The 16,082-nt window shown below is 49.2% G+C and overlaps 2 protein-coding genes across 2 annotated transcripts; both read right to left on the minus strand.

Annotated features, from left to right (window-relative positions):
* Positions 1 to 137: 137 nt before the first annotated feature.
* Positions 138 to 6,449, minus strand: pik3c2b (phosphatidylinositol-4-phosphate 3-kinase, catalytic subunit type 2 beta). Its single transcript, XM_068742443.1, has 23 exons — positions 5,631 to 6,449; positions 5,350 to 5,441; positions 4,916 to 5,076; positions 4,676 to 4,796; positions 4,193 to 4,304; positions 3,994 to 4,073; positions 3,848 to 3,911; positions 3,600 to 3,746; positions 3,481 to 3,514; positions 3,174 to 3,369; positions 2,971 to 3,093; positions 2,705 to 2,872; positions 2,515 to 2,629; positions 2,279 to 2,421; positions 1,974 to 2,162; positions 1,797 to 1,890; positions 1,617 to 1,711; positions 1,339 to 1,519; positions 1,089 to 1,196; positions 820 to 912; positions 610 to 739; positions 388 to 524; positions 138 to 311 (listed from the first exon to the last, which is right to left on the minus strand). The coding sequence occupies exons 1-23, from the start codon at positions 6,447 to 6,449 to the stop codon at positions 138 to 140; spliced, it is 3,576 nt and encodes a 1,191-aa protein (XP_068598544.1).
* A 2,529-nt stretch (positions 6,450 to 8,978) lies between these two features.
* Positions 8,979 to 15,939, minus strand: LOC137898725 (protein FAM107B-like). The gene is made up of 5 exons (XM_068742767.1): positions 15,916 to 15,939; positions 12,534 to 12,609; positions 10,184 to 10,376; positions 9,895 to 10,054; positions 8,979 to 9,214 (listed from the first exon to the last, which is right to left on the minus strand). Exons 1-5 carry the CDS (start codon positions 15,937 to 15,939, stop codon positions 9,098 to 9,100), a joined length of 570 nt encoding a protein of 189 aa, XP_068598868.1. The 3' UTR covers positions 8,979 to 9,097.
* Between the last annotated feature and the right edge of the window lie 143 nt (positions 15,940 to 16,082).

Genomic DNA, 16,082 nt, shown 5'->3' on the forward strand with positions numbered 1-16,082 from the left:
CTCCAATCGCACCGCTTTTATCAGATAAACGACGGCGTGACTCGCTCCGCTCCACAGGTGGGGTTCCTCTGGAATCAGCTGAACTAACCCGTTTGGGCAAACTCCTCGTCCCGTGGGTTAACCGCCACCAGGACCTCTCACCTCTTGATGTTCCCAAACATCTGCGCGTGTCCCAGGAACTTCCCGAAGTCGATGTGGAACATGTGGCCGCTGGTCTTCAGCATGATGTTGTCGTTGTGGCGGTCGCATATCCCCAGGACGTACGTCGCCACGCAGCAGCCGGCACACGAGTAAATGAAGTTCTCCACCGCCTCGACACAGGTCGGACGACGTCATTACTCCAGCGACAGCAAACAGCGGCGTGCGCGTGTGGACGGGCGTTTGTACCTTGTCGTACTGCTCGTCGGCGGGGTTGTGCTTCTGCAGCCAGTCGGCCAGCGGGCGGTCCTTAAAGGAACCGGTGACACCGTGTTCCCCCTGGATCTTCCTTAGGGTGTCGGCGTGGGGAATCATCTCCACCATACCTGCCAACAGGTGACAACAAACCTCAGAACCGGTGACAGAACACCTGCCCCTGCCCCCCCCCCCACCCCACACACACACACACACCTCGTCCTCTGCCAGTAGAGAAGCATTTGAAGATGACCATTCTCATGTCCAGGCCCTCCTGGATCCAGATCTTGTTCATGATCCGAATCACCTGCAGAGTCAGCATGTCCTGCCGCAGGTCGTCTCCTGACTGGGCGGGGACATCGGCACAGGACAGACGTCACAGAGGCGCCCGGCGTCAGGTGGGACAACGACAGAGAGGAGCGTCACCTTGAAGATGACGCTGATGTTGTCTCCTATGGGGTCGAGGTTCTGGAAGGACAGTTTCAGAGGAACGGCGTTGGAGTTGAAGAAAGAACAAAGCTATAAAAAGAGAGAGAAGAGGGACAAAATGAAGGGACGAAACACACGTTCACGTCCTGATGACATCATCAGCTAGCGGCATGGCTGCGCCGCTGAAAGGAGACACCGATAGGGGGCGCTAACAGGAGCAACTACCGGGTTCAGAGTGCGAGGACAGGCACAGGTGAGCGCGTTACCTGGATGTTGACTCCTTTGACGATGAGGGCGGGGTTCAGCGGGAGTCGGCAGCTGCTGTTCACTGAGAAGAACTGGTGGAGAGACTCCAGAGACGATCTGAGGACAGTCTGTTCTTTGTGCAAAGAAAAGGACCGAATGCAGGTGAAAAAAGTAATTATGTAATCATCACAAAATGATTGAGAGAGTCATCGATCAATAAAATAAGGAGAACAACAGTAAGACGCCTGAAGAACGTCTCTGTCCTCCCACCTGTCGACTGGAAGGCGGCGCGTCCCGGACTTTGTGGGAGACCTTGGTGAGGACGGAGACAAGCCAGCACTGCCGGTCGAACTCTTCTCGAAGGCCTCGGCCGACGCAGCACAGCAGCGCCGCCAGCAGGTGCTGATAGCGAGCGCTGAACTGAGTGTCCTGAAGGTTGTCCTTCAGCAGCCTGAGAGCCAATCAGAGCAGTGGAAAAGGGACACGGTCAACGGGGGGGCATTCGAGACGATGCTCTTTCACTGACGAAGCTGTAAAGTCCGGCTGACCAGAAGAGGTAGTGCGCAATGCGAATGTCCCCCATGGCTCGCCGTAGGAGGAAACGAACCAGGGAGCTGTCGAGGTAACACTCGTACTTCAGCGCCTGCCATGCACAGAGATCAATAATCAATAATCAACTGCAATGGAGCTCCCTCCGACCTCTACAGAATACAATCCTTTACCGTTACCTGGACGAGTTGTGGCAGGAAGTCCAGCAGTTCCGGGTCCGCCATGGAGTCCATCCACTGGACAGCCGTCCTCCTCAGCTCCTGGTCCGGGAACCTGAAACACAATCCGGCGAAGTCGTCAGGCTGCGGCGGGGACATCACTCGGCGCGGCGGACGGACAGGTGAGCGTGGGCATACGAGGTGTGGAGAAGTCCCAGGGCATCCTGGTGGCCGGGACACGCCCACTGTCTCAGCAGGGCGTAGATGTCAGGAAGACAAGTCCACTGCCAGCAGGGGGCGCTGGCCAAGACCAGAGGAAGAGCCGAACTCTCTGACTGACAGAAAGACTTCTTCTCCCACAGGAGACGCTTGTCCTCCGTCGTCAACCTGAGAGAGAGAAAGGGAAACAAAATCTGTTTAGCTCCACCCACCCACCCACCCACCCATCCATCCATCCATCCATCCATCCATCATTGGTCTCTGTGTTTGCTTGTGTCTCTGACCAGAAGACGGCCTTCTTGTGCAGGACATCTCGCAGCTGGATCTGACTGACGCCGTCCAGCCTGGAGAAGTCGTACCGAGGACAGAAGTCTGCCGGGGGAGGAGTCGTAAACCGAACCTCGAATGAAGACGTGGGAAAGTCCACCTGAGAGACGTCACCCAGGTGAGTGAGACAAACAGGTACCGACACTGTCCTAGACGTGGGGGGGGGGGGGGGGGGGTCGATGCTCACTCTCACCTGTAGGATGACGCTGTCTGGTTGGTTGAAGTTGGGTGAACTGGTCCTGATATTTCCAGTACTTCCTGGAGCTGAAGGCCACAGACCCAGTAACTTCCTGCCACATGTCAAGACACTGCAGGGACACACACACACACCATTCAGTTGTTTGGCGGTGTGTGTGTGCGTGTCAGGAGGTCACATGACTCACTGCCTGAAGTTGAAGAGCGGCATAGTGACCCAGCCCAGAGCCTTGATGCTGCGGCGCTGCTTGCCCTTCTCCTCCGCCCCACCGGGAGGCGGCAGAGAGCTGGCGTGCAGCGTGACGATCAGCTGGGACTCTCTGGGTAACTGGTTGATCTGGACAGGAAAACACACCCTACACACACACACACACACACACACACACACAGCAGTGAGATTGGTGTGCAGCTTGTACTTGAGGCTGTGAGGTCATCACGGGGTCAGCGTACGTACCTCTGGTCCCACACTACCAGATGGAACAGGTACTTGCTGACGGACTGTTTGCTGGTGTGCTGCGGTGCACAGAGCTCCACCCCTCCGTGAGTCAGAGAGCAGGACAGGAAGAACCCCTCGTAACTGACCAATCGGAGAACAGGGCGGAGGCATGGAGTTGTCGTTGACCCAGAGGAGGCGTAACATCCGGAGGATGTGCGTACCTGGCGGCCCAGGTGACGGGGACGCGGTGAGCAGCGTAGACGGTGAAGGACAGGACGTTGGTGACGAGGCCAGCTTCCTGGACCGGCGCCGTGCAGTTTTGACTCTGCGGCGTTGGGTGGAAGTTGGCGTTGAACGTGCTGCAGTACAGCTCCACCAGATCCAAGATGGCTGCCGTCAATTTCTCCACCACCCTCTCTGCGGACGAGGCGGCGACAACACGTTCACTGGTCATAATAGAATGACATCAGGAGGCGGCTCTGACCTCACTCTGATGTCATCATGCAGCGGCCGGCGTGTCGCGCATACCTCTGTTCTCTCTGACCGCCAGCACCGAAGCATCCTGGGAAAACAGACAGCATCATGAAAGACACGACGGAGGTGGCCAGCCTCAGGTGTCTCCATCCGTTAGCGTCCGTGCGCCTCACCTTCAGGACCTTAGGCTGCAGTCGACAGGGGCATGCTGGGAGCTGGCTGAGGGCGGCGGTCACATCGGGGGTCTCCACGGCGGCTAGCGAGCTGCAGAGGGCCTTCACCGATTGGACGAGACGCTCAACGTGGTGAGGCAGCTCCACCTGAACGGACAAACGGTAGCGGAGGAGGTAGGTGAAGAAGGAGAACACGGAGGAGGAAGAAAGAGGAAGAGAGGGGAGGAGCCACCTGTGGCATGCGTTACCTGTGACAGCAGGAAGGACTCGGCTTCCGTGTGGAACGTGTCCAACAGCAGGCTCAGGGCCTCTCTGGCCAAACACAGAGTTTAAAGCGGTAAACGCCAACACGCACGACTGCTGCCACTATTAGACGTAAACCCCGCCCCCTCACCTGGTGACCGTCTGCTTGATTGGACGTTCCTGAAGCAGGATGCTGTGGTTCATGGTGGACGGCTTCTCGTCGTCTTCCTCCTGCCATTCAAAGGTTAAAGGTTAAAGCCGTCCCCTGCTCCGCAGCAGCTCAATCTCCACTCCACATCCGCAGCGTGAACACGCTAGCACTGCTAGCTGACGAGGAGACGCGCCCTGACCGTTCGGGCCAGCTCCGTGCCGATGCCGCATCGCTTGGTGAGAACAAGTCGCACGTCCCAGTCAAACTTCAGACACTGTTGGACGATTTCCAGGCCGGCCAGAGACTGGGAGCTGAGAGAGAGACAGGGAGAGGCGGTTCGGTCCGAGAGAGCAAATACGATCAACTCGACAGGAAGTGAGCCCGAGACACAGAAAGACAGACTCCAAAGAGAGTCTCTTCTCTATCCACTGCAGCTACTGGCACTAGACGACACCTTGGGTCAAAGGTCATCACGTCGACGGACACAAACTACACGCACGACACACGCTAAACCCGTTTCCTTCTGCGTTTGTGGACTCCAGTAAATGGTGGACTAAACCCCATTATAAAAGTTGATGCATATTCCACGTGCCAATAAAGCTTTGTGAAAGCCGACGAAGAGAGGCAGAAAAACGGCCGTCATGATGACGACGATGACGAAGAGCGCTAGCTGTGGTTTTACCTGTTCAGGAACTCGTCCAGTCCGAAGACCTTCAGCAGGTACTGATCCACGTCCAGGTGGTCCAGATCATCCTGAGCGTAGCAAAGAGTCTGGTATATGAGGAGGTCCACCGTGGACGAGCCTGAACACACACGCACGCGCACACGCACGCACACACACACGCACGCACACACACACACACACACAGATGAAGTACTTTTATTTTGAAGCTCTGCTTTGGGCTACAGTCGCGTGTCCTACCATCGCAGGTGAAGGTGAGCGGGTCTCTGAAGTGTTCGCTGATGATGACGACCTTCAAGCCGACGCCCAGTCCTTGATGAAGCTCCTCCTGCCCAACCGACGACGACCAAACGAAGCCAGTGTTCCTCAGGCGGTCACTGAAGGGGAACGACGAACGTAACCTGAGGGAAAACATGGCGTGCCAGTCAGCGGTACGCTCCGGGACTACACGGCGTGTGCGTGTGTGTGTGTGTGTGTGTGTGTGCGTGTGTGTGTGTGCGTGCGTGCGTGTGTGTGTGTGTGTGCGTGTGTGTGTGCGTGCGTGCGTGCGTGTGCGTGCGTGTGTGTGCGTGTGTGTGTGTGTGTGTGTGTGCGTGCGTGTGTGTGTGTGTGTGCGTGCGTGTGCGTGTGTGCGTGTGTGTGTGTGTGCGTGCGTGCGTGTGTCGGGTGCTCACACATCCAGCATGTGACAGAAAGCGGCCACCTCTTCGTCTCTCTCCTCAGACACCTGGAAGAGTTCATATCCGAAGCCGTTCGTCCTGGACACCTGCCAGTCACACGCAGACAACCAATCAGGGGCGAGGAAGGAAGGATGGGCGTTCCGTCCCCGAAATAAAGCAGCGCACACGCGAATGCTTCCGTTTAAGGTAAACAAACGTGACATATTTCCCTTATAAACGAGAACACGTTGATCAAACTTTACAGTTCTGCATTTTGAACTAAGCTAAATGTTTACCGGGTCTGCCGACACCCTCCTGTGGTTCTTGCTGCTCTTCGGAACAGCTGCGTACGTTCTGGGTGGAATCTGAGGGGGGAGGGTCTTACTCCGAGAGACAGGCTTCCCGCGTTGGTCGCCGTTAAACTGGCGGCCCCGCTGGAGGCGGAGCAGCGACTCGTTGACGTTGTCGTAGTCGAACTCCTCCGAGGTCACCTTGGGTTGGTCCGCGTCGGGCGTAAACAGATTCACGTTGTGGGGCACGGCGGTCCCTCGGGGGGGCAGGAAGGGGTTCTCCGACCCCGACGACGGGGGGATCGGTTGCCTTGGGGGGATGGCGGGGGGCGTGTCATCCGGGAGAGGGAGGAAGCCTATTGGAAGAAGCCCTGAGCCCGATCCTTGGAGGCTGGAGCCCGAGCGGTCCCTGAACATGTTGGGACTGTCCAGGATGTTCTGGTACTCTTTCTTGAAGCCCGCTTGAGGAGGGGCCACCCGGGCCCCGATGGAGGGTGGAGACTGAGACCTCCCAGGCTGGTTCAGGGAGGGGTCGGACCCAGAGAGGCCTCCCAGTAGGCTTCCTCCTGTGCTGGGCTGGCTGGGGGTGGGTCTGGGGCTTTCGATGGCGGATTCAGGGGTCTTCAAGCAGGCTTGGCTTGGATTTCTGGAAACGGGAGCCTGACTGGAACCTGTGCCGGTCTTGTCGTGTTTCAGTCTGGAGAGGGCGTCATACTCCATTTGCAGGGCTTCAGCCAGGACAAGCTCCTTCTGAGTGAGACCCAGGGAGTCCAGGCAGCCCCAGCCCCCCTCGCTGCTCTCCTTCCGGGTCTGAGCAGCCGACATGACGACCCTCAGCGGAGCTGGAGGAGCCAGCGAGGACACATAGAGCTGCGGAGCACAGAGAGGACAGACCGTCAGCATCTGGTCCCTTATCCCAGGCTGATCAATAACTTACTGCTGCTCCCAGACCGAGTACCAATCAGTCCATGTGGACTTTAACCGGGCCAGTCCTGCCCTCACCCGTCCCGGAGGACAATCTGCCCCCCCCACAGGGTCGAGGCTCTTTGGAAATAGTGCATTAGTGTTGATTAATAGCAGCATGATCCAGGATCGAGTTTATTTTGATCTCATTTTCAACACATTATGAAAGCAAACATGTTATTGAACTTTATTGACTCCTTCCTGTCGTGCTCCAAACCAAAGGGTTGGCAGGAAAGGCCAACGCCCATTTCTCCCGCTGCACTTTGAAAGGAGCGATAACGCGTGTTAATAGTTTATTTCCTAAATAAAAACCTTGCGCTTCGTTCCTTCGGTGACGAACCTGAGGCTTAAAACCTTTAATTAAGCACGAAAAGAGAGTAATTGTGTGTTTTTAATGGCCCGTGACCAGTTTATTTACCATGCAAATTCAGATATGAGTTTATTATTATTAGTTATTAGTATTATTTGACCATTAATAATGTAATATCTTGTTCAAACACAGGTTAAATGCTGTTGGAGAAGGATTTCGGGTCATGCTAAACTATCACCCACGGACACGCACCCTAGCCCCGCTAGAGGTAGCTTCCAGCTTCCGTCATTAACCATTAGCAGCGTTAGCTAATGTTGGTTAGCCTTGGATTCACCTGACTCTCGGTGTCCGGACGCCCGGAGCAGCCGCGCCCGCCCAGATATCACATCGACCCCAACAGCTGCTGCTTCCAGACCGGTGCTCCAGGCGGGTTAAAGGGCCCGGTCTCCGGTGCGGCCGCTACTTGTCACGGTCACACTTTTTTCGGGTCACCGCCTCCCGTAAACAATGCCGTTCCCACCAGGAACCTAGCCGATGGTGTCAGGCCACAGTCCGCCGGACCGGCGTCAATTTCCCGCTCCACGTAGGACGGCTTCCTGTCGCCTTTTCAAAATAAAAGAGAAATGCAGTCTGTCGTAGATGACGTCATCGTGTTCAGGTGGCGCGTCGAAGACTAACCAAAACAATCAAAATAAAATTACACGGAAAATTAATGAGATTGAATGAGACTATAACAATAAAACACAAAATAATAGGACAAATGTGGAAAAATTTAATTGTCATAAAAATAAACACTTATTTTTACACATATATTTCAGGTGCATCCTGGTATTATTATCTCTTATTACCTTCAGGCACTATGAAATCTATCAACACCAACATAAACTCTGTGGTAAACATTATGAAAGGAGATATCTTTCTGTACAATCTATTTTACCATAAACCCTAACACATCTACGTTGTTGTAAATGGGGCGCAGGTGGTTGAGTGGGTCGTCCTATGATCGAGAGGATGGCGGTTCTATTCCCGGCTCCGGCACATGTGTCCACTGTTGTTGTGCCCATGGGCAAGACACTTCAGCCACATTGTCTGTGTGAATGTAGTGAGCGAGTGAATGTCGGTGGTGGCCAGGAGGGCCGATGGTGCAAAGTGGCAGCCTCGCTCCTGTCAGTCTGCCCCGGGGCAGCTGTATCTACCCCAGGGCAGCTGTGGCTACAGTAGTAGCTTCACCACCACCAAGTATGGCGTGAATAAACAATGCACAATGTAAAGCGTCTTTGGGTACCTTGAAAAGCGTTCTATAAAATCAATGTATTATTATTATTATTAAATGTAATTTCGTTTTGCGTGTGTGTATTCTGTGTGCACAATGACAAACGAATGAATCTATGGTAGAATTGGTTTTTCACAACCTATAAGATTGAATTATTATCACCAATTCTCTTCAAGTGGAACTGAGCCTTATACTGTGCTTCCTCTCGGAATATTACATCCTCTTTATCTCTCGCCATTCCAGCAAGTAGACGCTTATATTTATATAGTGTGGATTGGAGTGGTTGTGAATTAATTGTGGTGTAGAGGAATCTGAGAATACGCAATGATTGTATGATTATTAATGATAAAACCTGATCAATTTCAGGCTCCAGCTACACTTTAATATAATCAAGGTCATAACTGTAAAATTACATCATATCTCTTATATTTACACACTAACAGTTCTTTATTAGCTCAGATTGATTACTTAATAATTCTAAAATGTGTTCATGTAATTTACATCAATACAAATCTGCAAAACTTCCACTGCTGTTAAATCACATTCAGCAACTATGATAGCAACTCTAGTAATAAATACCATCATCTAATATTTATTTTACTGAATGTTTATCTTTAACAAGTTAAAGGGAAAAAATAAATAAAACGTGGCTATTTGAATCCTAAAAAAATCTTTTAGAAATGTGATTTCTGCTCATGAACGTCATTTCCGTCCCATATTATCAAAGTCATCTTCATTTAAAATGTTATTGCTATACGTTTGTTTCTCTGCTGTCGCTGATGAGAAATCAAATCTGTGTGGTCTGTCTCTGAGCCATCATCATAGACGTGATCGGTCCAGCTCGCAGCATCTGGACGAGTCCTCACATTGTCAATGTCCTCAGACTGTCCTGTCCTGGATCGCCTGCTGTCTGTCTCCTGTCTCCATCTACACCTCCTTCTCATCTTTCATCGTAACTGAGGTCCGTCTCAGGTTTTCCTTCACCTTGAGGAACTCTGGAGCTTGTAGGTTGTCCTCCTTCTCCTTCTGCTGCTGCCTCTCCAACTGAAAGAGAACCGTGACAACATTCAGGCGAACAGGACGATGGCATGCAGACGACATCTAGCAAGATGGCAGACTTCCTCATGACACCCATAGCAGTCACGGACATGATGACGTGAATATGGTTGACCACAGTGTGACGTGTGGACTGGTAGCTGGAGAGGTCAAGCTTTTGAGCTCATCGTAGCTCAGAGACAGCACTGGTCAAAGTTACAAATGACAGAAAGTTAATTATAGAATTCCCCAAGGCTCTGTACTTGGATCAATATTGTTCACTCTGTATATAGTCCCACATGGTAATATTATCCGGATACACCCCCACAATATAGTAACTATATATAGTACTGTAGGAGTTACTATATTTGTCCAGGATATGTCCTATTGACTCCCATGTAAAACAAACTTTTAGGACTGCTTTCATTAAAACATTTATTGTCTCACAAAATGCAGAAATATGAATGTAAATATTTGTTACTTCAAGGATGGAGTACTGCAATTCCTAGTATTAGAGCTCAAAGATAGGATCCAACCAAACCTGCGCAACACAATAACAATCAAGGGTTGAATGCCTTTATCACCTTCATGAGTACATCATATACTTTGGACCAGTAGTGTCAGTGTCTCCTCACTGTGTAGTACTGTGTGTATTACTGTGTGGTGCTGTGTATAAAACCGGATGTCACCTCGTCCAACTTCTGGTGTCTCTTGATAAGCTCCGCCTCCAGAGGCGTGACCTTCCTGTGTGCATCATCATCTTCTTTCTTCTGTTTGATCAGCTGATCTCTCTTCCTCGTCTCCAGCACTCTCTGAAGCTCGGCCTTTGTCTCCATGCCCGTCCCGCCCCTGACCAACACACACACACACGCACAACAATATAGACGACACAAACTCACGCCGCACGTGATCGACTCCCGGCGGCCTCCACGTCCGCACATTGTCCTCCTTTGGCAGAACAGAATGAGGCGGTTTTACCGTTTACAGCTGCTCATCAGCTCTCTGTGAAGCTCTTGGTGATTTTTGGAAGCCTTGACTGGATTCAATAGCTGTTTAGGTTTGATGAGGTCATTGTCGTTGTCCCCCTCCACGTAGTCTGGTGGGGGGGTGTCGCTGGACGTGGGGGGCGGTTTCCCATGGGTGTTGTCAGACTGCTGCAAGTTGGCTGAGGCTGCGGATGCGAGACAGAATCATAAGATTAGACATATAAATGATTTAATGCCCTTTAATTGGTAGTGTTTGTTCCCCATGAGCAACTGTAGTGAGAGAGAAAAGAAACTCTGTCTTTAACAGGCAGAAACCTCCAGCAGAGCCAAGACTTGAAGTGGGTGGAACCTGCTCTTTGATTGGAGGGGTAGTTGGAGAGAAAGACACACACACACACACACACACACGAGTTATTGTAGTCAACTCTGAGTTTATAATAATAATCCTTGTTTACAATCATATTTTAGATTTTTCTGAATAGTTTAAAAATACACTAAATAATACTTTACATTTTGCACATGTCTTTGTGGATCTTGGATTCTTCTTCTGTGCAGCATCATTTTTTCTGTTAGCTGCATTTTACAGCCGAAATATAGCCACGACATTATATGTGTATTATATGATAAGGAACATGACTGCATGATACACCCGGTAATGGTAACATTATATATATATTATATATACTAATCATCAGAAAGTGCGTCTTTACAACCATTAGCCTGTGTCTCATGGAAGTTTTTCCAACATTTTAATCTCTCCACCTTAACCTCAATGATAGAGACTTTATCTCTAACAACGTTGCAGATCTGAGTATTGAGTTTCTCGGAACTGCAACGATGCAACAAACGAATAAAGAGGTCACTATTAAATCTAATACTCTAACTAGTTGTAGCTTTGCTGGTGTAGCGTGTAGCATAGCGTTTTCCCAGGTTGGTGGGCTCATTGTGATGCTTTGATGTCGAGTGTGAAGAGGCTGATTTCTTCTGCAGGGTTTCTGGACTCAGCCTTATAAATAGAGGAGCTCAGAGTGGAGCCGCTGCTCCTCGACATCAACAGGACTTAGCTGAGGTGGTTTGGGCATTTGGTTAGGATGCCCCCCCCCCCTGCTGAAGAGGGTAGTTTTGGCTTCTCTGCTGAGAATCCCTCGTGACTTGGATGCAGCTAAGCAGAAGAAAAGGAAGGAACGAGTTCCCATCTTGGCAGTGTTTTTTTTAACTCTTTGTTGGGTTAGGGTTAGGCTGTAAACATGTTGACAGAACTTTTGTGGTGATTTGGCTCGGTATCAATAAAACGAGCCGAGTTCCCTTGAATGATCCGCACCAAATTCCAAATATCCTGACATCATCCTTTAATCGTGGACCAGTACAGGCTGGTTTGTCAGAGCTGAGGAGTAACCATAGCGACAGTGGTCTGCTCTGAAGTTCGGACGATGCTCAATGAATTCTGTAGACTTAACTAAATTGAGCTCAGAGAGCAGAAACTGGAGAATACCTTTACTTTACTTGAGTACAATACTTATATTCAGAGAAAAGGAGAAGTACTTCATCCACCGCTGAACTTATCAGACAAGCCTTCCGTAACATAGACATAGATATTGCTATTATTTGATCAGCTGAGCTAAAGTCTGTCCTCTTACCGGACGTAACCATCCTCTCTTGGAGGCTGCTCCTTCTCCAATCAATCCCATCCATCCCATCAATCCGATCAATCGGATCCAGCCCTGCTGATCCTCCTGGGGTTCAGTCTGTGTGAACCTTCATGGCCTCTGCAGCAGCAGAGCTCCTCCGCTGAACCGTGGCCAGAGTAAAACAATGGTCACATGATCCTCCCGGTGTCCCTCCTCCTGGTCCTCCCCCCAGTTGCTCCTCCTTAAGAACCTCCCTGACCTCCTTCCAGTGTTTTCCCAGGTCTGCAGGTCTGATGGCGGAGCGATGATGAGTGTTCAACCAGCAGGAATCCTTTTCGTTAGCGTGTGAATAAAGCGAATCTCTACTGTCATCTTTATAAACATGCAATCACACCTGACACTCAGAGCGCCACCTGCTGGTTGGGAGGTTGAGGTAAGCCTTAAATTAATGACAACACCCTGACACATGTTTTTCACTCCATAACTGTCCACCTCTGATGTCATTGAGGTTTATCCACATGACAAAATGTATATTTTTGCCCCCCCTGACACAGAAGTTGATCCCCTCTTCACACAGACAACCAGTTGACCAGTTAAACCAGTCGGAAACCCGCTGTTGGTTCAGAGCTCCCACGACATCCAAAGCTCAGAGCGCCTCTCACGGCACGCCATTGTTCTACAGGTTGGACGGAAACCCGAGAGGGACAAACTGACCTTTGTTGTTTGAGGCTTTTCCATTCTTCATGCGGCGCTGCTTCTGAGAAGGCTCGTGGTCAATATTGTACGCCTTCTGGAAATCAGAGACGGAAATCTTGGTTAAAGTCAACACATAAGAGGCATGACATCATCAGCTCCTAGATAAATACATACTGCTAATGATGTCCAGTCGCCGTGACTACGGGCTCAAAATGACGTTTTCTTTTCATTCACAACCCAGACTGCAGGTTGGGTTGTGTATTTCGTTATCAAAATTCAAAACATGTCTCAAGTGTGAAATAATTAATGAATATGAAAAGTGTGTATAAATAATCATTTGATATGTAAAGCCAATCTAATTGTCTGTATTGTAGGATAGGCTTCAATAAGCATTGCTTCTGCCTATTCCTTTTTTGGTTGTAATGTATATTTAGTTTTGTTTAAGTTGTATTTATTATTTTTTTTTGTCTTAATCTGACAACCAAAATATCAAAAAATCATCATCATCACCTCAGCTGTTAAATGTGACTATGTTTTCAAGTACTCCACAGGAATATGTGTTAACACGGTGCAACAATAATCAATAAAGAACCACTGGGTTCCATCAACTTGAATGGAATAAAGAACATTTTCTTCTCAGCTTCAGTTGGACGCCATCCTCTCTGAATGGATTGGTTGCTAGGACACCATCATCAGGTTTCAATACAGCGACAAGGCTGTATTGTCTCTAACTGCAGCTGATCTGAGAACAGATTCCGCTCTGCGTCTCACTGTGAATGTTTACTTGCAGCTGATCTGAGAACAGATTCCGCTCTGCGTCTCACTGTGAATGTTTACTTGCAGCTGATCTGAGAACAGATTCCACTCTGCGTCTCACTGTGAATGTTTACTTGCAGCTGATCTGAGAACAGATTCCACTCTGCGTCTCACTGTGAATGTTTACTTGCAGCTGATCTGAGAACAGATTCCACTCTGCGTCTCACTGTAAATGTTTACTGCAGCTGATCTGAGAACAGATTCCGCTCTGCGTCTCACTGTGAATGTTTACTTGCAGCTGATCTGAGAACAGATTCCACTCTGCGTCTCACTGTAAATGTTTACTGCAGCTGATCTGAGAACAGATTCCGCTCTGCGTCTCACTGTGAATGTTTACTGCAGCTGATCTGCTGTAAACAGGCCCCAGAATGTTGAACCGGTCCCAGCAAATTAAGGGAACAGTTTGAAACATTTTTTTGAAACTCTTGTCTTCCTCGCAGTTGGCAGCTGTGAAGATTAGCGTTGCCAAAACCCTAGAGTCAGAGTGAAACCCTCCCAGGACATATGAAGCAACGGTGTGGCCATCAGCTTTGATAAGGATCTAAATGAAAGAGGCAAGCTGCTATCCCACAGCTGATTATTGCTAGTTCTTAAACATGGTTCTCAACCTGCAGCCCTCTGTCATCAGGTTGAATCAGCCAAAGTACCTGAGAACAGTCTGACGTCTGCTGGCCACATGGCAATATCACACCTTCGACCTCACTCAAGATGCCAGGCCATCTAACAACTGATCCCTCACCTCCGATCGCTGATCTCAGACCTCTAAACACATTTGTCATAAGATACTAAATGAAGAATCTATGCCTGACCTTCAAAATAAAGAGAACAGTGTTAACTTAAGTGCACGTTGCATCTCACGGATGAGCAGATAATGATGAAACAGTAAATCACACAGTAAGATATCTGGCAATATGAGCTGCAAACACAAAACACTGATTTGAACAGAATTGGATCTCTGTGCAAAATGCATATATAAATGTGTTGATTTTGGATTATGTAGTGACATCACTGCGTTAAAACCAGACAGGATTCTGTGGTGACAGCAATGCGTTAAAACCAGACAGGATTCTGTAGTGACATCACTGCGTTAAAACCAGATAGGATTCTGTGGTGACATCACTGCGTTAAAACCAGACAGGATTCTGTGGTGACAGCAATGCGTTAAAACCAGACAGGATTCTGTGGTGACAGCACTGCGTTAAAACCAGACAGGATTCTGTAGTTACATCAATGCGTTAAAACCAGACAGGATTCTGTGGTGACAGCAATGCGTTAAAACCAGACAGGATTCTGTAGTGACATCACTCAATGGGTTCAGAAACTCTTCCTAAAGCCATCGTTTGTGAACTCGGTTCTTTGCTGCTCCACTAATGGCAGCTGAAACTCTACCAGGAGGAAACGGCACATCGCTCTGACACCTGCGGACACACCCACCACCCCGATATCAACTGTTAATCGCCATGACAACAAGCACACCCCTGTGTCCGACTGGCGTGTCAAGGTCCAGAGCTCAAATATGTAACATTCTCTGTTCACGTGTGTTTGACATTCCGATGAGGTGAACCCTGGAATGTAATTTACTGTAGTTCAGGGCATGTCTTTGGTACTTTGCCCTCTACAAGGAGTGGCACACCTGCAGAGCACAGAGCCTGTGACATCATTATGTGAATACCTGTGGCTCACACGAAACATCTTAGCATGCTGATGTTAGCGTGCAGTGCCTCCCGGAACATTTAGCACGTCCACTCGCCTCTAACTAATGTTTAGATTTGATTTGTTCTGATACAAGCTCACATAAAAGGCAGACGGCACATGCAAAATACGTTTTAAGTGTACGTATTTCATAAATACTACTGTTACATACCAGTATATATGCATCTTTGGGTGCCTTGAAAAGCGCCAAATGAAACCAATGCATTATTATTATTATATGTCCAGTTAAACTTTAAAAGAATTAAGATATTTTTGTCATCATTTCATTTGACCTCTTTTTTTTTTTTTAAATAGCGTTTTTGGAACTAAAACATGGAATTTGAAATTGGATTCATGCACAAGATGCCTTATTTGTCATATACAGTTTTACATCTTACAATACCGCTAACATTGTCCCGTGCATTTAACCCGTCCTTGAAGAGCCGGACAGCGCTAAAGGGGCAAGTTGGGTCTGGGGATCGAACCTCAGACTATCTGATCAGAATGCCTGGGGCTCAGTCAGAAGAATCAGAATCAATAACATTTACCGGTAAATAATACTTCAAGTGATGAGAGCTCAACGATAATTAACTGATGTTAAGATGCTAACATCAGATAAACACACCTGCCCAAACCAGCATGCTGCAATAGACAACAGGCATACTATAGTACAGTTACACAACTGTATACTACAGTACACACTAGGGTTTCTGCTGTCATTTATTTCAACCAATACATTTTCTTGCCTGCAGTCAGTGAATCTGAAAATAAATAATACAAATAATCCTCAATCATCCCTTCAAAGCCTCATCTGATCAGGGGCTGATAGGGTGGGAGGTGTTTTCTGACAACTCCAGCTGGATCCAGCACCACCTTGCCCAGTTTGACTCACCTTCTTTCCATTAGCGGCTCCCATTCTTCCCAGTCCTCTTGTGGTTTCTGTCGGCCTTCCTCCCAGCAGCCTCGGGGCCTCTTCCTCCCACCTGGCAGCCTGACAGCCCAGGCTGCGGGGTGCGTTAACCCGTCAGACCCTGCTTCACCGCGACCAGAGGGAGGTGA

This window comes from Brachionichthys hirsutus, chromosome 8 (genome assembly GCF_040956055.1).
Source record: "Brachionichthys hirsutus isolate HB-005 chromosome 8, CSIRO-AGI_Bhir_v1, whole genome shotgun sequence".
NCBI classification, from domain to species: domain Eukaryota; kingdom Metazoa; phylum Chordata; class Actinopteri; order Lophiiformes; family Brachionichthyidae; genus Brachionichthys; species Brachionichthys hirsutus.

Coding starts and splice junctions, on each gene's coding strand:
- LOC137898725 (XM_068742767.1), bottom strand. CDS start 15,939: ATGGGAGCCGCTAATGGAAAGAAG. Junction 12,610..15,915: donor GAGCCGCTAATGGAAAGAAG/GTGAGTCAAACT, acceptor TCTGATTTCCAG/AAGGCGTACAATATTGACCA. Junction 10,055..10,183: donor CTGATGAGCAGCTGTAAACG/GTAAAACCGCCT, acceptor TGTGTTGGTCAG/GGGCGGGACGGGCATGGAGA.
- pik3c2b (XM_068742443.1), bottom strand. CDS start 6,449: ATGTCGGCTGCTCAGACCCGGAAGGAGAGCAGCGAGGGGGGCTGGGGC. Junction 5,077..5,349: donor TTCTGTCACATGCTGGATGT/GTGAGCACCCGA, acceptor GTTTTCCCTCAG/GTTACGTTCGTCGTTCCCCT. Junction 1,197..1,338: donor CGCCGCCTTCCAGTCGACAG/GTGGGAGGACAG, acceptor CACAAAGAACAG/ACTGTCCTCAGATCGTCTCT.